The sequence below is a fragment of the Paralichthys olivaceus genome, chromosome 19, assembly GCF_024713975.1.
Source record: "Paralichthys olivaceus isolate ysfri-2021 chromosome 19, ASM2471397v2, whole genome shotgun sequence".
In the NCBI taxonomy this organism is placed as follows: Eukaryota; Metazoa; Chordata; class Actinopteri; order Pleuronectiformes; family Paralichthyidae; genus Paralichthys; species Paralichthys olivaceus.
The window spans coordinates 16,489,168-16,513,348 of NC_091111.1; the positions used below are offsets into that span (position 1 = coordinate 16,489,168).

At 43.5% G+C, this 24,181-nt stretch overlaps 2 protein-coding genes across 9 annotated transcripts; one reads left to right on the forward strand and one right to left on the reverse strand.

Moving 5' to 3' along the window:
• The first annotated feature begins 52 nt into the window (after positions 1–52).
• Positions 53–11,912, forward strand: fntb (farnesyltransferase, CAAX box, subunit beta). The gene is made up of 12 exons (XM_020097600.2): positions 53–265; positions 939–1,003; positions 3,274–3,346; positions 3,828–3,919; positions 6,223–6,369; positions 6,962–7,045; positions 7,901–7,987; positions 8,091–8,220; positions 10,510–10,642; positions 10,723–10,834; positions 10,997–11,111; positions 11,461–11,912. The coding sequence occupies exons 1-12, from the start codon at positions 167–169 to the stop codon at positions 11,620–11,622; spliced, it is 1,299 nt and encodes a 432-aa protein (XP_019953159.1). The 5' UTR covers positions 53–166; the 3' UTR covers positions 11,623–11,912.
• A 925-nt stretch (positions 11,913–12,837) lies between these two features.
• Positions 12,838–22,644, reverse strand: max (myc associated factor X). 8 transcript variants are annotated; one of them, XM_020097608.2, is made up of 5 exons: positions 22,434–22,623; positions 22,118–22,144; positions 16,412–16,519; positions 14,753–14,876; positions 12,838–14,522 (listed from the first exon to the last, which is right to left on the reverse strand). In XM_020097608.2, the coding sequence occupies exons 1-5, from the start codon at positions 22,467–22,469 to the stop codon at positions 14,335–14,337; spliced, it is 483 nt and encodes a 160-aa protein (XP_019953167.1). In that variant the 5' UTR covers positions 22,470–22,623; the 3' UTR covers positions 12,838–14,334. The 8 variants fall into 8 exon arrangements, with proteins under 8 accessions (XP_019953167.1, XP_019953164.1, XP_019953163.1 ...); XM_020097605.2 differs by having other exon boundaries at positions 14,753–14,891; positions 22,434–22,619; XM_020097604.2 differs by having other exon boundaries at positions 16,394–16,519; positions 22,434–22,619.
• Positions 22,645–24,181: the final 1,537 nt, after the last annotated feature.

The window sequence follows — 24,181 nt, forward strand, 5'->3', positions numbered from 1 at the left end:
TCGCTTTCCGGTTGAAATGCAGTTTGTCCCTCTGGAGCTGCCGTGGAGGGCGTGTGCGTAGTTTCCGCCCACTCCGACTTCAACCGGAAGTGAAAGTGAGCGAACAATCAAAACAAAGTGCTCCGGCTTCACCACGGATCGTCACCGTGTCCGCAGCATCTCCATCATGGACGCTGCGACGACGCCACTGCGGTGCTTCGGCGAGGGCCACGCCGCGCAGATGTTCGCGGACGACGGGGTGGAGACGGTGACTTCGGTGGAGCAGGTGGGGCTCCGTTAGCTCGCGTGGCTAATGCTAGCGCCGCTAGCACTGACTTTGCAAAGTGTGACAGCGGAATCACTTTTATTTGAAATACTTTTATCTGTCTGTTACCGAGATGAAGTGAGAACACACTGTTATTACATTATTATTAACACACCGCGCTGCTTCCAACAAGCGCAAGTTTCCCCCCGTGGCTAGCATCGTGGTTTAATTGGATTACGTTTAAATGAACTTAGCTGTTAGCAGAGGAGGAAGATGCAATCGAATAAGTTCACCCGGGGCCACAATCACATTTAATAACACATTATAACATCTATTACTATCATTACTATTATTGTCTATTTTAAACTTAAATGTGTAATAATATTTTACCAAAGCCGAACTATTCTATTATTATCATTCTCCATTAATGTGCAGTGTAATCGTTCAGTTGTTTTGTTAAATATAATATTTAAAAATCATTGACAATTAAACTATTCACCAGATCTGAAGAAGGCTGATGGGAGTAAATAAGTTAAATGCTGATACATGTATAGAATTGGAATAAACATTTTATTTTTCTGTATATTTTTTTCTCTTGTAAAATAAAAGTTCTTCTATCAGCAAACACAGACACCAATATATCTGTATTACGACCGTTCACGCTCCTCTCACCTGTTCTGTCTCTTTTCATCAGAAAAAAGTGGAATGCAGCATTAAAGAAGTCATCAGTGTTTACCAGCAGATACACAGCTTACCACAGTAAGTATTCATTCCCCCCTGGAAATACTCCTTTGTAATTCTTTAAATTACTGGCATTAGATTGTTCCTAATAATTAACCCCCCCCATCAGAGATTTTTCCCCCCCCGAGGTCAGACCCCCTAGTTTGGGGACCACTGTTCTAAATGCCATGTATAAATTATTCAAATATTAATTTTTAAGGCTGTTTGATTTATACCACGAGGACAACACCTACGACCCTGCAGTGTTGTTTATATGTAGAAAGTGGAAAATGAAGCTGCTTCAGACATGTGACTCTGTACAGTTTGATATTAGTTTAATATTAATGTGAAATCAGGACATTCAATTGTCCTGACCTCAGTGCAGTGGATTATAAATCTCTATATAGTGGAGAAGACAAAACTGAGCACAGACAAACTCGTATTTTTAAAACCAACAGTGGATAATTTGGTCAGATATTGTGAATGTGACATATTAGTGATGATCGTGTGTTTTCATCGAGCTGTCATAATGTTAAACAGCTATTATGGAACATTTCCCAGAATCCTGCTCATTGGCTGCAGCTCACAGAACACCTGCTGTTTTCCAGTGAGACACGGCCACATGGAGACGTATGATTGCTCTCGACGATGAGCTGATCAGCCCACATGCTTTGCTGCTGCTATCTGCCATCAGGTCCCCGTTAATGGGTTGACTCATCTCATTTCTATGACAACTGCACGGGCCTGAATGTCACCGGCACTGTAGCCAGTGGGGAAATGTTTATTCAGTGCATGGTAAATGATATATCATGAAGATAATCAAATGGAGTCATGTGTTTGGTTGTGATAGTTTGTGTCTGAACATGTGTTCAGCTGACAAGAGAAAAGGTCAGCTCTCAGTAATTCGTTAGAAGTTAAATGAAGAAGAGGTTTTGAGGATAATTGCAGAAATTAATGGAAGGTATCTTTTCCAACTCTGAGCTGCAGACTCAACTATTAATTTTGATTAGTCCACTTCTCCTTAGAAAAGTGGTTCTAATGACAAAGCAGTAAAAAGAATGGTCTTGTTTGTGGCTGTTTTATTTAATCTCTTGAAGTTCTTTGGGATTAAATTGGCTGAAAACAAAGGTTAATTCAGGGTTCATCGATATTTTAGAAAGGGCGAACATTTGATTTCTTTAAACATATTTAAATTAATTCCAACAGCCCGCTCTAACAACAATGACATTTCAAACTCTACCTTCACAGATGCTAAGGAAGGTTCACTGACAAGAAAAATGCAAGAATTAAATTTCCATAAATTGCCACGATTATAAAAATCCTGAGGTGACAAATCACCCACACAGGGAGATGTTTGACTAGACGATACAAAGCATTTCTTTTCAGATTACATGTATTCATATTCATCCAACTGCTAAGTTACACTTGCTGTAGAATATGATTTCTTACATTGAGGATGTATTTTTGTAAAATGTACAAAGGGATAAGTTCATAGAAATATGGGTTTATTTAAAGACTTCCATTAAAGGTATGTTGTAAGTTCTTTCTTAAAGTCACTCCTTTCTTTTTAGTGGAGTGCTTTGGGTGCGATCAGAGGATCAGCTTTCGAGCGTCTCGAGGCTTTTCGTGGTTGATAGGGTATTAAAAGGTCAGAGATGCACAAGGGTTAAGTCCTGAAGAGCTTTGCAGGTAATTAAAATGACTTTAAAATCAGTTCTAAAAGAATAAAGGAGCCAGATGGTTCAGGTAAGACAGCAGCAGTGTGCTCTGTCTTCTTGGGCTTAGTAAGAAGTTGAGGTGTTTTTTTTATTTTTCTCTCTCTTCACTTTTCCAGATGCTTCCTCTGTTCAGCTTGAGGCTGAGATTACAGGTTTCATTTTCCCTCACACTTGCCTGCAGCCCCGTCTGCCCTCAGCATTTAAACAGCCGAGCTGAATCCTCATCTGATTCACATGACCGTGGTGGGCGGCCCCGGCCCTTTCAGCTGCTTAGCACTGGTCCTGTGCTTCTTACTGATCGTTGTGCTGCAGAATTGATGCTGTCAAATGTACGAGCATAGATCTGTGACTAAGCCTGTGTAGGTAGAATGTAATTACAATCATCGTAGTGAACGCTGTGTGCAAAGAGCAGGCGGCAAATAGAAGTGGGTAGGTTGTGTGTTGCTGAGGAGGGTGGGATCGTCAGCTGTCTTTGACTCACTGACACATATACACTGGCACAGAGCTACAGATGCAGATGAAAGTTGCAGTTGTTTTTCACACGACTACATATTTGAGATTTATATTTCTGTCGTCTTCTCTTTTCCTTAGACCGACGTTGTTGCGTGAGCAACACTACCAGTATCTCAAGAAGGGCTTACGTCATTTATCAGATGCCTACGAGGTAAAGTATCGCACCTCCAGCAAGCAAAGAAACATCTGTTGTGTATTGTAAACGCTGAAGACACAAACAGCTGAGTTCTCCCCCTCAAGCTAAGTTTCTACCAGAGGTTGGATTAGTTCCTGTGTTTTAATAATAATCACCTGTGTTCACCTGAAGCACAGTAACACTGAATTCACTCGTCAAAAACAATTACGGTGTGAACTTTTCTCTGTCTCCCCAGAAAAGTCACAGAAATGATTTTTTCTGTGGTATTGTGTTGATCTAAGAAGAATCATCAGTGGAAACTACAAGTCTCAATCAGAAGTCTTAGTATTATGTAATTAGAACATCATAACAGACGTCACGTCACTGTATGTTTGTGTTATAAACAATAAACATAACTAGACAACCATTGACGACAAGTGGATTGATATTTCTCCATGTGTCTCATGACTCGTTTTCCTTTGTGTGTGTGTGTGTGTGTGTGTCTGTGTCTGTCTAGTGTCTGGATGCAAGCAGACCTTGGCTTTGCTTCTGGATTCTTCACAGTCTGGAGTTACTCGAGGAGCCCATTCCCTCTGCTGTCGCCTCAGAGTGAGTCTCACACGAACACACACAGACTCCTACTCTACTACTAAACAGCTACCAGGGGACAAATACAGCCTGTGCATCGCCAGATTTCTTCTATTATTGAACACCATTGCATAGTTCTCGTTATTACTAATAAGCACATTGCAAAGTTGTTGACAGATAATAAGGAGCAGCAGCTACATCTAAACTGTCCTTGAAAAAAAAACAGAACAACTGCAGCCAATTAGAGTGAGAGCTTCAGGCACTACATCAATCCATCAATCATTTCTTTCCCCTGTCGTTTCCTTTATTAATCTTGACTTTCCTCTGTAGTCGAACACTCACTGACGATGGTCTCAGAGTTCATGTAAGAAGCTTTGAATTTTCAAGAGCAGTGATGGCGGCATTGAGCAGAACAATCAGGTGCAATATTGCTGACGTGTTGCTGCAGCCGTGACTTCAGACAGTGCTGTTGTCATGGCCACCAGAATGTCACCTGATTAAAATATTGCCAGTCAAAAGTAACACTCTGCAAACCCCTTAGTGTGCAGCGATGCCAGGCTGCCAGCCCACACTCTCATTATTACTGTGAGGTTTGCCAACACACCAGCTGCTACTGCCCAGCGCCAAAGTGAAACCCGTGTACACACACACAAACACACACACACGCACACACACACAAACACACACACACACACACACACACACACAAACACACAGGCCCAAGAGTTTAGAACAAGACAACCCACGACCGACTTCTCTCTGTCCTGTGAAATGTGAACTGTTCTCAGGTCAGGACTGGCACCGGACTTGTCGGCCAAAGTTAACGTAGGATTGTAATTTGATGTAGGTTTGCTCTCAGTTTTGTGATTCCTCCACGGGGCAGAGGATGAGAATGACATTTGTGAGAGAAGCAGCTTGATGCACGGAGGCTGGAAAGACAGGAAGCTGTGGCTGCCACATCAGCTACAAGGAACTGACACAGCCGTGTTCGATTTTTTTGTCCGCTGTGACTCTGCAGGTCTGAGATACTAGACTGTATATAAAGATGAACAATGCATGTCCGCTTCCTCCAACTATCTAGAAATGAAGCTAAAATATCACAAATACAAATGCTGCCATCTTGTCCTCGACCTAAGCCAGTTGGGTTCGGACAAAAAGATTGAAATCTTTTGTAATATTCAGATTTGGGTTCTGTTGCTGCACGTGGCTGTAATCTGGAAAACATCAGGTTCGGGTTGGGACACAAACGACAGATTGTCTGTCGGGTTCAGTTTTAGACAAAGAATTGCGGAACGCAGCGGACACCAGTTGAAGACTGGAAAAACACAGTCATGTTTGACGAGTGTGGGTTTCTGCTGAGGCTGCAGATGGTCGGATCAGAATTTGGCATCAACAGCAAGAATCCATGGCTCCAACCTGCCTTGTGTCAACAGTCCAGGAGCTGCTGCTGCTGCTGGTGTGATGGCATGGGGGAAGTTTTCTTGTCACATTCTGGGCTCTTTACTTCCAATCAGTCTTTGTCTGAAGGTCACAGCTCCTCTGATTATTGTGCCTCCGTCTCAGGCCACAGTTTACCATCTTCTGACGGCTGCTTCCAGCTTTATAATGAACCGTGCAGCCAAATGTCTTGTTGGATAATTCAAGCTTATCCCACTGACCGTTTCCAGACAGGATGCTCTCATGTGTGAACACACCCGCGTGTGATTGTGTTTATAACAGGAAGAGACGCACACGTATTGACCTGTTTGATGTTTACATAGCAAACTATCCCTCTAAGGCTCATTTATGTTGCCTTTACAAATGACTACACAGACGTCCGATTCATACGATGTAACCGTCAATCCCCACATGCTCCCATGGGTTTGAAGAAATTCAGCCACTAGAGGGCAGCACAGAGTCGAGCTTTTGTCAACCACAACCATAGCAACTGTGGAGGATGTTGAAATAATAAAAAATTTCAGGGAAGAGGCAGAAGCGGCTGTTTTTTTTTGTGCCTGTGCGAAGTAATAAAGTTCTGCCATTGTTGAAATCTCGTGTCCTATGGTCGTCTTGCTTGAACTATTGGCTCCACTGCTCCGTGGATTCCTGTGGTTTTGCCACGTTTAGTCTGTTTCGTCTTTATCGTTAAACTTTCTGGAGACGTGCACAAATACGGACGAAAGGCACCGTCCCATTTCTGTCTATGTGTCTAATGTTTAGCATCAGCCTTAACTAAACAAGTACGTAAGAAAACAAATACATACAAACAAATAATCCGCTGCTCTTTTCTATATAACGGTGTCTGTTTGTTTACACGTCATAAACTCTGGCTCTTGTCTCTCCAGCGTGTGTCAGTTCCTGGCTCGTTGTCAGAGCCCAACAGGCGGTTTCTCCGGGGGACCGGGGCAGCACGCCCACCTGGCACCCACCTACGCTGCCGTCAACGCCCTCTGTATCATCGGCACAGAAGAGGCCTACAGTGTTATAGACAGGTACAGCCCTGGCCACACAGCCACACTCATTTTCACATAGTGTTTATCATGAAAACCGTATTTACATTTCAAATCTTTTATCAAGCAGCTGCGTTGTGTTTGACATTGATTTATTAATTGGTGAATTTGAACCCTCCTCTGTGTAATTGTAATTTTATGCAGTGCTACATCACTGTGACTATGACTTTGTTACGGTTGCAGAACATTAAATAAACCTCTTGGAAGATTGTAATTGTAACAGGAAGTGAATGAAAACCATTTGTATGACAGACGCAGTGTCACCATGATTTCATTTTCTCTGTATTTACACGTGAGTGAAGCTACTAATGTTTCTCATCCTGTTTCATTGATATGAAGCAGCTGTAAACAGCAGCTGACTTTGCATGAGCCCGTTATTAAATGCAAAGCACTGACACAATTCCACTTTGCTGCCAACCCCTCCCTCTTTTTCTCCTCTGCTTTATCTCTTTCCCTCCATCCGATACCCCCCCCTTTCTCGTTTTCACCATATATCTCCTCCTCCTCTTCCTAATCACCCCTCCCCCTCTTTTTTTTCTCTCCCTCTCTCTCTATCTCTCTCTCTCTCCTCCAGAGAGAAGCTCCTAGATTTCCTTTGGTCAGTGAAGCAGCCAGATGGCTCGTTTGTGATGCACGTTGGAGGCGAGGTGGATGTCAGGTGAGAAGCCAGAAGACAACACTGCCTCCTCCAGCCTCTCTTCTACACCTTCATTTTTTAAAAAGCCTTTTTCCACACAGAACAACTGCAGAGAATGAAATGCATACAGAAATAAGACATTATTTATTTACGACATTTGTTCACGAGCCAAAATATTTTACTGCTGAATATTTGCTGTGATTATTCTCATCCAATACGTAGGAACATTTTTTAAAAATGATGTTGCTCTTTCTTTCCTTTGAATTATTAATGCACTTTTGTTCCTCTTGATAGAAAAGAGGAAAAATACCTCTCTCTTTAAATATCTCTTTTGCATCAGCGAGGATTTATATTATTTCAGTTACTCAGAGGATGAGGTTATTATCGTCTTATGTTTTCACAAAGAACCTCAGGCCTCAGTTACTATTTTACTACATTATCTGTTGCCAACCAATGAATGGCCTGCATTAGGCTACATGTCATTAAAGGGGGGGTATATCAGAAGATCAGCTCCCCTTCTGCATTACAATGAGAAATGTGGAGCATTTTGTTAGGTTGTATATTAGTATAAGTTTCACAAATAACAAAAAACGTATATCGTAAGTATCAGCGGCAAGAAAATGTCAATAAGCGATGAAACTACCACACAGACTGTGGTTGTATCTCTCTATTTATACACTGCCGTCAGGGGGAATTGCAGTTCAATATCTTGCCCAAGGACATGGCATATGTAATGGGGAAGAAAGGGAATCAAACCGCCAACCTTCTGGTTAGTGCACTAAATAAATGTTGTATAAGATCATGTGAGCGTGTAGGAAGACATCCCTCTGTGTTGACCTCCAACAACACGCCGGTGTTTATTTCCTCCTCTCGTAGGAGCGCGTACTGTGCAGCTTCTGTAGCATCGCTCACAAACATCCTCACGCCCAAACTGTTCGAGGACACGACCACCTGGATCCTCAGGTACAACACACCATTACTTCAGATTATTATGCGCTTGTTAAAGAAGTTCCTCTGTTTCTCTGTAATCAAGGATGTGTTTGCTGACTGGCTCCTCTGTGTCCAGGTGTCAGAACTGGGAGGGTGGTCTCAGCGGAGTGCCGGGTCTGGAGGCCCACGGCGGCTACACGTTCTGTGGCACGGCAGCCCTCGTCATCCTGGGCAACGAACACATGCTGGATCTCAAAGCCTTGCTGGTGAGCCATCCCCCTTTTTTGGAGCAGGGCGTATTTAATTTAAGGTTATTAAACAAAAGGAAGCATCAAACTTACATAACACACCCCTTCCCCAGAGAAACATCAGGTTTCATTTGGCCTGACGCCTAAAAACAAAAAAAAAGACTCAGTATGAATCACAACAGAGCCTTTGTGCTAAAGTAACATCCCTGTTATGGGCGGCTGTAGGGAACAAAGCAGAAACACGTGGATGTGCTAAAATAAGAATACAATGTTTGGACCCGGAGCGAGACTTCCCGAAGAAAAGTAACTCATAACGGCTGAACACACGTTTTTATCAGAAATATGACACAAGAAAAGTTTGTATAGGTTTTGGATGTGTATTCAGTTTCTGTCTCCGTCAGCCTGTTGGAGCTTTGAGCAGAACCTTGACTTTATTTTATTTGAGTTGTCTCGACACATTTCTCCATCAGTGTTACAACAGTGGCTTTTGTTGTGACCGGTGGGAAATGGTGTTTTATCTCCGTAGGGAAATTCTCTTGTCATTTGGCTGCTTCCAGAAAAGTGAAAGGATCAGAGCCGCAGCCCCGGAGCTCTGGAGACGCAGCAGCAGCAGCAGATGCTTGTTGACACGAAGCTTAAGGTCATCTGGAAATAAAAAGTGAGATAGTGTGTCACTGATAGACCAACCCTCAGCATTTTCACAACTCCGTTTCAAAGGAGAATCCCAGATTCCTCCGTTCTGTTCACGAAGATACGACGAATTCAGCTCGAATGGCAATCGCATCTCAAGTCCCTAAAAATCTGAACCAAATCCGTCATGTGTGGACAAAGATCTCATTTCAGGGGTCAAGCCTGTTTGTTACCTCACAAAAAATTCTACCCTCCTAAATCTGCTAGATCCAGATCTTTATGTGGATCTGCACCAAATTGCACACACTCATGGACATCAGTCCCCTAAACACGCCGTTTTGTTTTATCATGATCAGTGAATTATTCCCTTGGGAATCAGTTTCCAATTAATAAGGAAAAACAGCCCTCCTCCTTTAAACAGCGTCTCTGTAGCTCTTTTGAAACAGTCGCTCAAAACCCGACCAGTGTCGCAGGTTAACGGGAGCAGGTCCTCTGAGGTGTCCCGTGTCCCTGAGCGTCCCCGTGAGACTCCAGCATATGGATTTCTGTCTCCGTGGTTTAACCTGAGTGTCAGTGGAGGTGCCAGGTGGGGCAGAGGTGGCTGCCGGTGGGCGCGGCGGAGGCTGTAAGTCGACACCAGGTCGAGAATTTCTACAGCAGCTCGACTGCTCAGCTCTGTGGTTCATGTTCATGTTGATGTGTAGAAAAACATTTCACATAAATGTGGAAACATCTGAGAGTACAAGCTTTAATCTGGGGTTTATTCCGCACATTGATAATTCATTTTTCAGCTGCATTCATATATGAAACATTTGCTGCCTTGAAACAACGCAGCGTTCGAGTGGGTTGGAACAGAAACATCTTTCATGAAATCGCCCTTTATCTAGTGATGTCGGATGAGTCACGCTGCATTAAAGCAGCTCCTGTTTCATCTCTGCGAGAATGAATTAATCATTAGCATTGAACAGATTCAAGTCGGGGGGGCGAGTGTTAACAGCAGAGACGAGAGCGAACCTGGAAAAAACAACAAAATGTTTTTCACTATTTCAAACCTAAAAATGACTATTTGAACATTTTACCCATTTCCCACAGAAACACAGACACTGGTTTACAAACATCGAGCACATTTTGGGGACTGAATGTTTTTTTTTACTTTGTGCAAAATGTGTGAAGGCCAGGTTGAACCTAAAAACAGACTTGGATGCATATTTATGAAATGTGTTTCCTTTGTCCTACATTTGAGTTTACTTCCATCTACCCTGCGGAGCCTGGAGAACACGGTGCTGCGGCTCAGCTACGTCGAGGCTGCGCATCCTCCACCTCCCGCTCTTTTGTTTAACTCTTCTTCGTCAACTGAAACTCTTCGCTGACGTTAATAAGCTCAACATCGTCCTCCCTCTGCTGCAGAGAGCAGGATAGACCCCAGCTGCTGTTAAATATCCCATAATTACCCAATCTGAGCTGAGCAGACTGCAGGTTTCCATGGCAACAATACTACAAAATATTAAGTCACTGCTGCTTTACTTTACTTCTTCGTTTCCTCCTCCGGTCCTGCGTGATCCCGTGGAGTTCCAGCTGTTGACCAGCAGATCCGAGTTGAACCTCCTGATTGTTTCAAAACATGATTTAAAACACGGCGTCTCTTCTCTTCCTCTGTTTGTCGTGTGTCGTCCTCAGCGGTGGGTGGTCAGCAGGCAGATGCGGTTCGAGGGAGGATTCCAGGGCCGCTGTAATAAACTTGTGGACGGCTGCTACTCTTTCTGGCAGGCGGGACTCCTGCCTCTTCTCCACCGAGCCTTATTCAAAGAAGGTACGACGTCTCCGTCATGTCACAGACTGTCTATCGGTCTATTATTAGAGTTTTGTGTTTGATGAATCGTGTGCGTGCAGGAGAGTCGGAGCTGAGTCGGCAGCGGTGGATGTTCGAGCAGCAGGCCTTGCAGGAGTACATCCTCCTCTGCTGTCAGAACCCAACAGGGGGCCTTTTGGATAAGCCTGGCAAGTCAGTACCACACCATCTGGACGCACACGCTGCAACGCATAAACGCCAGCAACACACAGACACACACACACACTCACACACACACACACACACACACACTCTCCCTGCTGTTCAAAGTGTTAAATGTGGTTTAACTCAGATGTATCATTTCCCCGTGTCCAGATCCAGAGATTTCTACCACACGTGTTACTGCCTGAGCGGCCTCTCCGTAGCACAGCACTTTGGAAACATGGACCTCCATTGTGAGGTGATCGTCGGCAAGGAGGAGAACAGATTGGTGAGGCTGCAGCGGGGACGGGGGGGGGGGATGAGGGTGGATTAATTCACAACATTTCTGTTGGATACGATTATTTTCAGCTGGTAACAGCTGAATAAATTTAATTGTATCTAGAACTTCTAACCACTTTCTTAAGAAAGAAAAGGTTCAGTAAATTCATTGGAGGCTCGATGATATTGAATGACGTTAAACTAGTTTTCACGTAAAGTTCATTGTAGCGCGTTGGGAGAATATTCCTATGTGTCTGCTAAACACGAATACGACCACATAAATGACATTAACAAAGGCTCAGGAGTAAGAAGACGTTCAAATCAACTATGGTCAAATTAATCTCGTTTTTTCTCTGCAGGCTCCGACTCATCCCGTTTACAATATTTGTCCCGAAAAAGTGGCTCAGGCTTTGCAGCACTTTCACCGGCTTCCTGTCCCAGAAGACAACAGACAGCCTGGAGCCTCCGATGCCGACGGGCCGTCAGACCCCGCCTCGGCATCAGCTGACCCTCAGTCCTAGCCCTGTCCTCAGTGGAGACGTCACTGAACGTGAACCAGGTCAAGGACTGGAATCAGCAGATGATACATTCAGGCCTGAAAGAGGACGAGCCCGGGACCCGGCAGGATAACGGACCTCCGGCAGACACGAGAGCCGGAGTTTAGGAGGTGAAGCTCCACAGTCGTGTGTCGGCAGATTTGCATACAGCCGATTTGTTTTGCTTGCTCGTTTTCCTTCTCTGAAATAAAAAGTGAACCTTTGTTCGGTTTCGTTATGACAGACGTTAATAAAACTTTATATAGCACTTCTCATCACGGTGTTAGAAAATGATTTATGACTTCTGAATGTGTTGGTGGAATATTTCAGACCAAACGAGAATCTATAACACACCACATGGAAATCAAAGCCGCACAAGCAAAGTTGAAATATTTGTTTTAAAAACCAAGAACTCAGTGAAAGCAGGGCCGAGGCTTCAACTGAGAAACAGAGGATTACTTTTAGATATTGTTTGGGTGGAGTCCTGGAATTTAGACTAATAAAAAACTTTTAACCAACAAAATTCAGATCATTTCAAGATTCTTTACACCAGAAGCAAAATTGTTCATAACTTGTCAAAAGGACTTTTTAATCTGGGTCTAATTCTAATTACAGACAAATTATCTGTTGAATCTCAGAAGATCTTTAAAAAATTGTTATTTAAGTTGGTGTCTTTGCAAACTAGAAATTGTCAATTTACTGTCACACACATCTGCAGCAAATCTTAATCTGAAGCCGTGAAAATGTTTCTTTCATCACCTGTTGACATCTCGTTAAATAGTTGCAAAGCCAAAACAATACATGAAATAGGAAACATATCAGATACTTCCACTTTGGTACAAGCTTTGGCTGGAATTAAAAACAAACACAAAATCCATCTTCTAAATCAGAAAAGACAGAAGCGGGTTTGTCGGCTGCTGTCAACAGACAAAGTACATAATGACATCACAGCAGAAAGACGTCCCACCACGAGAGACTCGTCTCCCTCGGTCTTATCCAGACACCTGCTGGCAACACTGGAAACCAGAAAAACCTGAATTTGTGTTTGACTGCACGAAAAGCTTTACAGCAGCAGAGAGGTGGAAGATGAAACCCGTCATTAAATCCACCGCAGGATTTTAACACACACACTTCCGGAACATGTTTCGTTACATTTGAAGCCCGACAGTCAAATGAAAAAAAAAAGGCACGAAGAACATGTTAAAGGATAAAATAGTTTATTTTATAGTCTCATAGTAAAGGTAGGCCTCAACTTGCAAGACAATTGTTGGCAGTATGTACAACATACTTGTAATTTCCATGGAATGGAATCGGACAAACAAAGACCTATTACGCTAATGATATCCTCCTAAATGCAAATAAAATGGAACCAATATACATACACACACGTTTCCTAGACACGCAAAATGCTTTCTTATGTCTCGGGGGAGATTCAGCAACATGATTTTACCGTGTAAAGCACAACACATCAACAGGGACCGATTCCGCTTCCTTGTACTGCGACGGACGGGAGCTACCTTCTGACATTCAATACCTATTTCATACCCTTTAAGGAAAAACTACGTGTGACAAATTGGCATTTTCCCAAATGACTCGTGAGATTACTACAAAATGCATAACATATTTTTTTTTTTCAACTCGAAAACATCCAATCATTGCTTTTTTTTTGTATAATAATATATAAAACGAGATGCCTAACGTATTCAGCCACCTAAAGTCATTCACTACTTCAAGCTAAAGGACGAAATACGATACAAGTTTAGGAATATTCTCCTTCAAAACATCAATTTCAACAGAGTCACGGTTTCTTTTTTTTTCTCTTTTTTGTCGTGTTAACGTGTCGGGGCAGAAAACGCCTGCGCTCCAGTGGGCCTGAGGTGGGTATCACTTTTACGTTTGCTTCAAAGCGCCTTCACATTCTTTAGTGGAAAAAAATTAAGCTACAAATCGGTTTCTTTTTTTTAAGTTTTATTTTTAAAAAAGGTAAACTTCTCCAGGACCATTTATCTAGGTGTGTGTGTGTGTGTGTAGATTCTAAACAGGTTTTTAATCAAGAATAAAGAAATGAACAAAAAGAAAGTCAAATATATAATATAGCAGTGCTTGGAGGAGTACGCCTGGTGCCCCCCCCCCCTCCAAAACAACCCCGGGTCGGAGGAGGGGCTTCATTGAGGGTACAAAAAAAGCATCAAGTCTTTAAGTAGCCAAGCTGCCTCTTTTTGGGTTTTGGACTGCTGACGTTGCTAGAGGGGAAATACCAATGACGCAGAACCAGGGAGGAGAGAGGAGGAGAGAGGGAGAGAGAGGAGGAGAGAGGGAGAGAAGGGGGGGGGGGGGTAGGGAGGGGAAAAAAACCTGAAGCTCTCTACATGTATTGAAGCAGTCGTCTTCCACCCTGCTGGCTTCCTCTCTCCTGTTCGCAGAGACCTGGTGGAGCGAGAAGAGGGAGAGAGGGTTGTGGTGGGCGGAGGTTTGAGGGGTCACGACTCTCCAGTGCGAGCCCACCCAGAGATGGAGGAGAGAGAGAGAACGAAGACGTCAGTGAGGGCGGCCGGTGGCGGTGGTTGTCGTCGTCGTCGTGAGAGATGAGGGGGAGGGTTCGATGAGCCTCGAGAGCTTTGAAGGCCGCGTTCGCTCTCACCCTCCCCTTGTCCCCCGCCACCGCCACCTCGGCCGGGTTTCGAGCCGAGCGGCTTTCTAGCTGGCCTCCACGCGCAGCTTCTTCCTGTTGGGCGGCTCCTCGGGCTCCGACTCGGAGCTGGAGTCGGAGCCTCCGTCGAACGCCGACACAGCGCTGCCTTTGGGGTTGGTGTACAGGCTGCTGTCGGATGAGGAGTAGCTGGCCTGAAGCTGGGCGGAGCCCTTCACTTTCTCCAGAGCACGCACTGCAGGAAGACAAAGAAGGAGCAACAACAGCGTTTCACAAAAGCATTAGCATTTGTCTTTGGCCTCCCCTCTATCACTGCAGGGCCATTTTTATTTGCTGGAAAGATTCTCAGAGCTGCCTCAGGTTCTCAGAATCTATCTCGCAGGTGTAATAGGTAGAAACGTCAAGTGTCCCTGAGCCTGAGGGAGGAGATGAGAGTGAAGCAGTGAAATGCAGTGGCGTCGTTACCTTGCTGCTCCAGCAGAGCATTCTGCCTCTTCAAGTCGTCGATGTCCTGCTGGTGCGTGTGATTTTTTCGCCTCATGTACTGGATGTACTCTGTGGCTTTGTCTAGGATTTGAGCTCGAGACGCCTGTTTGGTAGACTGCTGTTAGTGACACATGCAAAAATGAAGCAATGACGCATGTATACAGTCTTTAATATAAAAATTCATGCACGTTATGCTACACACAGACATGCACACACACACGCACACACATAGAAACAGCAGCAGGGAAATCTGTCTCCTCTTAACGTCTCACTATGTACGAGCACTTCAGTCTGACCTCCAGGGGTCAGGTCACGACCCTGACACAGAACTGTCACAGTGTTTGACCCGATTACATCAAACAAGCTGCTGCAGCCTGTTAGTGGACAGTTCCATCACGTCAGAGGACGACAGAACCTCAACACAGTAATATAATAATATATAATAATATATAAATCATCATGAGAAACTTCTTAAAACTAAGTCTTTACCTCAACTTCTGCATTCATATCATCGTCTGTATAAAGATGGAAGACATGACATCGTATTCAGGATTTTTTGTATTCATTTCTCAATAGTGGGAGGAAGTGGAGGCATGTCGTCCATCTTTATTCACGTCAATGATTTACGTCAAAACAAGGATTCCCTGTGGTGATTTACTGCAAAGCTGAGGAACCTAACGTAACCGAGCCCACCTCATTACGTCAGCAAGAACTGGGACAAGTTTTGTTTTCCTTTTTGATTCATCAGCTGTTGTCTTGGTTATCGGCTTAAACCGAGGGAAGGTCGGAACATTTCATCGCATGTAACAAACATTTGATAGAACGCTGATTAAACCAGATGGTTTTTACATCTGAGAAGCTGGAACTGGTGAGTGTTTGGCTTTTGAATCAAAGGAGCAGTTGCATCAGCTTTAGTTATTACATCAAATGAGCGGGATTATGATTTTGGGAAAGGAACTGAAGTGATCATTAGAATTAGTCAGGAACTACATGGTTCCTAACACAAACAGTATGTAAATACATTCGGATTCATGCGCAGCCCTAATGTTCACTGCTCCTACAGAGCAACAACAGCAGTATGGTTGTGAGAACTGTAACCCAACACTTTATACACATTATGAGCACACTTCCCTCTGAGCATCTCACGAGCCGCCGCCCTTCACACTGCTCGCCCGTCCTGAACGGGTCTTTTAGGGGAAAAGAAAACACGGAGCGGCCAGTAACTGAAGCGGCTCCAAACGTCCTGGATGTCAAAACAGGAAGAGAGCAACAAAAATGTCCTCATAATAACTTCCTGACATCGGTCCAAGTCTTTAAGACTGCATCGCTCGTCTCGCTGCCACTCTGCTCTGTTACGCCAGCTGCCCTCCTCCTCCCAGCCCAACTATTTCCCTCCACTGACAAACACACACACACACATTGAGTGAAGACATCTGCATCTCTGATTATTCACTAGAAATCGTCTTAATTACATAATGGCACAAATTCTATTATTACATTTTCTAAACAGTCAATTTCATGTTGAACACACAAACACACACACACACTTCAAGCAAACACAAGACAAAACAACAAAAATAAGTTTGAGTGTGATGATTAGAAAAGTGCTGGGGAACTTACAGTCTGGGGGTTACCAACCTTTTCTCCCTGCAGGGCGGGCACAGAGTCCCGCAGGCTGTGAAAGCTGTCTTTGATGTGGTCCCTACGTTTACGCTCCAGCGCATTGTGGTGTGCCCGTTTGTCTGCCTGCAATGACAAGAGTCACACGGCCTTCAGCCCGGCAGCAGAGCAGCGTGGGTAGAGGACGGCGGGTGTCCAGCCGTCCGTGGTCAAAACTACACAAGCCGCTCTGCTGCCAAGTCCCGCTCCGCCTTAACCGAGCAAACTGTGACTGCGCTCTGGATTCTGTGTGGTTATTTATCATTGAACTATTCCAGAGTCTACAAACACTGATCTGATCATGTGACCAAGCCTAGATATATAAGTGTAATATAATATGTAAAGATAAAAAACATTGCATGGAAAATATTTTTTATGTTTACGTCCTAATGTCATGAATGAGATGACATCAGGGATCCAACTAGTAATAATTACTGATTAATTAATAAATAGAACTCTGAAACATTCCCATCACAGATTCCTTGATCTGTTAGATCACAAAGTGATCCATCAACCTTCTGTTCCAGCTACAGATGAACCACTGATGAAATCATCATTTCTGGTCATTTATATGTCAAAAGAAGCTCATTCTCTAAGTTAATAATCTTAATATTCTAAATTATACAAACAGCAGATTGAAATATCAGTAAAACCTTGATGAAAGAGATTGTTACAAACTGTCGTCCTTGGAGAATTGATTTGTTTTCAAAGATTAGACCCATGTTTTGAAAATTAGATCAACATTAGATTAAATATTGGTGTATTTTAGGTGTATTTACAGTCACACTGGAAAACTACTACAGCAGCTGCAGAACTGATTATTTACAAAGTTTTACCAAAACCCAAAGCGAAATCAATTTGTGTGTTTAAAATTTTTTTACATTCATAGAAAACTGACAAGACCAGGAAAATATTAATATGTGTGAAGCTACAACCCACATTTTGTATATATCAGTATAACAAGAAAGATAAAAAATACACAGTGATGAGACAAGACATGGACTAAATGTGCTTTTTCTCTATTTAAAGTTTAGTGCAATGGTTCAGGCAAAGAAAAACATAAAGATGCTGACAGATGTGTTTTCTCACAGACCTGAGACATTCTCAAATTATCACTTTCGTTTAGAACCTAACGAAAACTAACCACACGTTCCTCAGCATCAACTACACATGCACCAGATGTTGGTCACGCATCAGCTCGGTAGAGACAAAGAGGAATAATAATCAAGGTCACAGATTAATTTTATCTAGTGAGAGACTGTGTCACAGTTTAACGAGTCGATAGCCTCATGGTGAAAAGCTCAATGAGGAAATAAAACTGTTTTAACTTTCTGGAAACGGACTTAAACCTTGTTGTTTACATGATCCTGTCAAAATCAATGTAACATAAAAACCGTAACAGCTAGAACGTTTAAGTTCCCCGTCCTCTAACACATGTTGTTGTGACGCTTTGTGACGTGCAGAGAAAAATGTGTCGGTGACGCACAGTGGCAAGAAAATTTTTCTTAAAATGTTCAAATAACTTTTTCAGTGTTTAAAAAAGTTTGTAAACGTTTCAATATTTCACATTTTTTAGTGTCCAGTGTTTTTTGTGTTTATTTAACAAAGTCTGGTGTAAAACATGTCTCCTTTTGAATTTATCTAATTTAAAACACTTATTTGTTTATTTATTTGCATAAAAGTTCAGCTTCTGCACGATGAGTCCTTTTGACTGTTACCAGGATAAACTTCAAGTATGGTATCTTTGCTTGTTGCAGTTTAGGTTTCAGGGTTTAAAAGCAGAAGGCTGCGGCTCAGTGACGTGTAGGAGTTTGTTTTCTGTTCTGAACTTTTGTGTCCCTCAGTGTTTCCTGTGTTCTTTTACATCGCACAGCTTGAATCATATGACGTCTCCCTCACAAAGACAAAATCCACCGTTAATTACCAGCCTGTGCACTGAATCAAACCAAACCACGTCTCGTGTCAAGATGTAAAAATAACTAACTTATACTCGTGCAGCAGCGTCCAAGAGGCTGCAAAATCCAACTGATCATTTGAATACTCATTCGACTGTAAAGGCACAAGATGGCTGCCATGATCACCAGACCAGGCAGGAGATCAGTTTCCTGCCTGGTTTTGACCAGACCACCAGCCTCAGGTCACATCTGATTAAAGACTGATCCACGCCGGCACCAGTTCTGCAATAAACCAAAGGCCTGATTTAAGTACTGGTGATACGTTGGTAAAACGGTCACGACTGCATGTGGCTGAATGGGAGTCAACGTTCACGTCATGTGACCTGGTGTCATCTGACTCACGTCGTCCACAGATCACAACAGAAACCAAACAGAGCCGCAGGTGAGACAGCACGCAGGTTAGAACACGCCTCCGCCGTCACAGGTTTGGTGGGAGGGTCAAAGTTAAAGCGTGACTCAAGCTGCTGCTTTGAAAACATAAAGAGGAGAAACATTCTTCTGAGGTGACGGACCTCAGACCAAATCCTGAACGGAAGTGAAACGGAAACCATAATGACAAACTATATTTAAAAATAATCACCGAATATTTCCCACAATTCTCATCTTGTGATCAGTCTGGCTGGCATGGCAACAGCTGCTCCTGTTGCACAAGAGCCACAGACCAGCCAGGAGACACAAATCCACCAGGACCATGATCCTCGTCGTATCATACAAACAGCCTCCGCTCGCTCTATTAACTCTGGCATAAACAAACACTGAGCTGGTGTAATTACGGCACAGCACGGCAGCCATTTTCATAGCAGCCATTTCTGTGATTTGAGGCTGAGAAACAAATTTAACCACTAAACTCTTACAAGCACTGATTGATTCAAATAATTTCCTACATCAATTTACACACAACAAAAATACGAGCTAATTATACTGAGACATGTTGTGGTGCCTCCCAAGTTACTGTACGTGTTATCTGATGCACCACGGCCGTGCAAGTGTTATCAGTTCATCATAAAACTGATACCTTTTGCTGGATGCCTGAGAGTAGACATGACGTGCGCTGCTATCTATTCGAAACCGACCACGATAAGTTATGTAACTGCTCCAGGTGCCGGGTGGAGGAGCTGGTGGCTGCTGAGGGTCGTTTCACATTCTCAGCATGAAAGCCAACACTTCAACCAGGCAGGTGGAAGACAGAGGGAAAACCCTCTTGAATTAATTACAGTTGTGTTATCGTTGTTTTATGCAACCAACAATCTACAATAAAAAATCCTTACTGAAGATCTCATTACGTTTCAACTTGTTAAACTTGTTAGTCTGAGACGCTGAACAGAAGACAAATGTATGATTTGCTGGATAGTTTAACAACGATCGCTGCCTCTGTTGACTCTTTACGTTTCTCCTGTTTACAGATGTAACACCTGACAATCGGTCGGAGGTGTCAGGACCTCAAAAGTAAACTAAAGGAACATATTTGCACGCTGTGTACTGTTGAACCAGATGGTCTGACAACCAAATACATGTTTGTTGAGCAACAAAGCATCAACCACCTACTGGAGGAAGGTCCAGTCCCCCAAATCCATTCATCACTTCACAAAGGTTATTTGTGTATTAATGACGCTCAAGAGATGTTTCAAAAACTCAAACACTACAATTACACCCCGTTTAGATTTGGGACCAATCAATGTCCTTTAATTCTTCTCATTAAGACAGAAATTTATTTTTTGGCTTTTTGTAAAAGACCAAGAATCCTTTCCCAAATCAGAGATCGAGCGTAAATATAAATGAAAGACAGCACTAATGTAATTTCTTTTTAAATGGCAGCAAACGCGATCAACACTGTTCAACCCGATCCGAGTTAAAACATGTTTATTGCAATTGTTGCTCAATGCAGACCACAAATAATTAAATTAATACCAGGGCTCCTGTAGGTTAAATTTCAGTCTTTCTAAAAACCTTTTAAAGATCACAATGAGTGAAATTTAAGATCCAAGTAATCCATGACAGATATTAGTAAATAACAGAGTCCAAGAGTTACTGACACACCCCCAAAAATTGAAGATACTGCAAATTAGTCGATTTGAGAAAAACCATGGAAACACCACGTTATCTCTCACACTACAGACAGAGACAGTGTCCATCACCTTTCCCACAACCAGGCTGAGCGTAGGGAGATAAATCTATCAGCACTGTGACGGTCTTTATACAGAAATATTTGTTTTGGTGAGAAAGAACTACAACACACTGAGACATTACAAACTCTGCATGCTGCCAAAACAATTCTCTTTAAAAAAAACAATTATAGGACAACAGAAGTGAGACCTACTTAAAGGTCCAGTGTGGCGGATTTAGGTGAAAGGGATCTACTGGAAGAAACTGAATATAAAATAATCAGACTGTGTTTCATCTAAATTGTATGAATTGTAGTTTTCTTTACCCTAGAATGAGTCTTTTATATTTAAATACTTCATATTTAGATCAGGAGCAGGTTTTTGACAGTAGCCGAAACTGGACAAACTAAACTTCACGTCTTCAGCTGCAACATGCAACTTCACCACTAGATGTCACTAAATTCTACACACTGAACCTTTAAATGTATTTAAAATCTAGTGTTAAATATTTCAAATAAAGACTTTTAAATTCAGATTAACATTTTAGAAGTTTGAAAACCCTGCAGAACACTGCCGGGCCACAATTTATATTCAGAGTTGTCTGGGCCGTGTCTGTATATCTGCAGATTAAGGCCACGTTCTGTTTCATTCAGGACAAGATGTGCAGAGATGGAAGCAGCTGTCACTAACAGCGATGGGGAGATTCACATTTCTGGATTTAACCATCATCGATATCATCGAATCAAACGAAACAACGATAACGGGACCAAAGTCGGAAGCTCGAGCACAAACTAGATTAATGCATGTAACTCGTGCAACGCTTTAAATTTTAATACTGCGTCTGTGTTGGGTTTTAAAATTGTGGAATTGTGGTTTTCGTGCAGAAGTCGTCGTGTTGTCGTGCAGGGTGTTTTTTTTTTTCTCTCGCGGTGCAGCTATACGTCATTTATTTCGGCTGCCAGCGGCCTGGAGAGAGAACATGGCTCTTTAATCACAGGAAAAACATCCCGCAGCAGAGCTTCCTGACACGAAGGATCGCACCGAGGGATGCAGGCGCGGCCATGGTCCCCTCTCCTCCTCCTCCTCCTCACCACCGTGGATGCAGAATTAAAACGTCCCTCTTTCATAATGACGTGACCTAAATGTGTGAACGTGCAAATCAGGAGCGGAATCCCCCCGTGACGATGAGGAGGGAGACACGACGAAGCGGCTGCAGATTCACGCGTTATACGTGTCCAGGAATAATGGAGGAGCGATATAAAAGCCTCGGTGACGGGATAAAGCTTTGGTCTAAATATAGATGTCGTGTCTATGGCCGCGCACACAGGATGGGGGGGAAACCCTGCAGTGCACTAACGCTGCAGCCGAGGAACAACCGCTGCACGCGCACAGATCCTCCAATAACCAGTTCGGCTGTGCGCAAAAATGACGCAAAGTGGCCGTGCGCGGATATCGATTTGGCGCAGAAATGAGAACCACCACAGCGCAGAGGCATCACCCAGTCGCTTCCCATCGATCACACACAGTAAAATAAAAAAATAAATAAAGAGGTAGATGTTTGTGATGGATAAATTAAGACAGTGAGACATTTTGTGAGACACTGGACAAGTCCCCCCAGCATTACGCACCACACAGTGATACCTCGGTGAGTCTTCCTGCAAAGACACAGAACAAAAAGTACAATTGTAGCCAGAACTGTTCAGCAAAATCTGACTGTTGTTCGCTGAGGTGACCAGCGAGTGAATTGAATTAGCTGGTTGGCGAAGCTCGGGGGCTACAGGGGGGAAACTAGCGCTGCGTGTTAAACGCAGCCAGAGCCCCGATGCAAGGAGAAAAGCGGGGCTAGCCGAGCCAGCTAACGCTAGCCGAGCTAGCTAGCTCGAGCTAAATCGCCAGCTAGCAAAACAACAAGGCAAAAAGCGGCGGGAAGTCGCCCATACTCACGTCACTGTCGACTTCGATGTCATCGTTATCGCTCATTCTTCGATAAAATGTTCAGAGTTAAAGGGACGCGGGGCTAAAAACACAACATGAAGCGGTGGAGCACCGAGCGGCGCTGCGGCGGACTGACTGCTAACAGCTCACGATCTGTTTGGACGAGACTCCGCTGTCTCCACGTGACTACACTCCGCACACGAGACTTCCGCAGCGCAGCGCGCATGCGCCGCACCGCCGGGGCGTCTGGGAAATGCAGTCGCCGCGGCGGGGTCGTTCCCGGATATCGCTTTGGCGCCCCCGGGTTTATTTGTGTGTTTTGACACGGGCGCGTGCAAACGTGAATACGTGCTAGTTTGCGAGTTTAGCGAATGTCGCGAATCAGGGCGGATGTTGATTTAACGGGAAGCGATGTTTCTTACTGGACTACAACTCCCGTGAGGGATTGAGCTCGCTCAGCGCGTCAAAGCGTCTTTTACCCTTCCGATGCATCATGGGAATTGAGGTTTGAGTCATGTTTGTGTGTCACAGGAGCTAAATAGGGCCATGACTGAGACACGTGGATTTTAAGAATTCACCATGGACACACACACACACATGTACACACACACACACACATACACAGACACACACACACACATATACACAGACACACACACACACTCACTATTCTTTATTTCTTATTGTCTATGTCATTACTTGGTTTATTTAATAATTTGGACAAATTATTAATTGTTTTCAGGCAAAAATCTGCTTGTTTCATTTGTGGTTTTCTTATTTTTTAAATTTTAATATGGACAAAATTTAAGTCAACGTGTATTCTGTTGTCGTGTAATAGACAACAGCCTTTTTATGCATACACACTAGAGGTAAAATTAGATAAATAAATGAAACTGTGTTATGTAGCGTGGGGGCTGGTCACAGGACAAATTGCAAATAATCTCTTCTGGTGCTTCCTTTTCCACAAAATTGTGCTGTAGATAAGAAGCTTACACTGTGGATTATTTTGCTCTGCAACAGCAGATCAGTCAATGTGTTAAAATTAAAAAAAAAAGAAAAACAAGCTTGGAGCGGCCTCATCCGTTCCTCCGGCAGGTCAAGAGGCCACAGCAGCTGCAGGCGACACCCTGCCCTCCCTGCACAAACAAAGCTTTAGACCTGCACTGACCTCCATCCTTCCATCCCTGCCTCTCTACCTTTAAGCTGGTCTGGATCATCCCCCTATTCTGTCTTGGCCTCTTGTTTCTGGTCCTCTCTGCGGATTCTACCCCACATCCTCTGTTTCAGAGAGTCACTATGGATGTCCTGCAGCGGCGGAGCCAAACAGGGTCACCCAGCAATATGGCCGGTAACTGTATAGCCTATTTAAAGGATGACAACACAATAAGGCCTTCAATAATGCATCCGCTGCAGTGAAGCCTCTGCAGCTTCATGGACGACAGCAAGAGAGCATATAGCTTTATTTGTGCAGTAATAAATAACCCGAAATGTTTCAGGGCTCACAGAAACATATATGTCTCTCATTGCCACATCCTTAATGGGCCTGAGTTGTGAAGTGTTTTGGCACCATTCAGTCCATAACATTCAGGCTGCAGGGAACTCACACTGTGATTAGCTGCGACCCAGAGGAGTTAAAAGTGGTTAAAAAAAAAAAGCATGTGAAGCTGTAATTATGCTTCAAGAGACTGATGAGTCCAGGCAGAGACTCCCTCCCCTCCCCCACTGTCCTCACAGGGCCGGCCTGTTAAACCACTAAA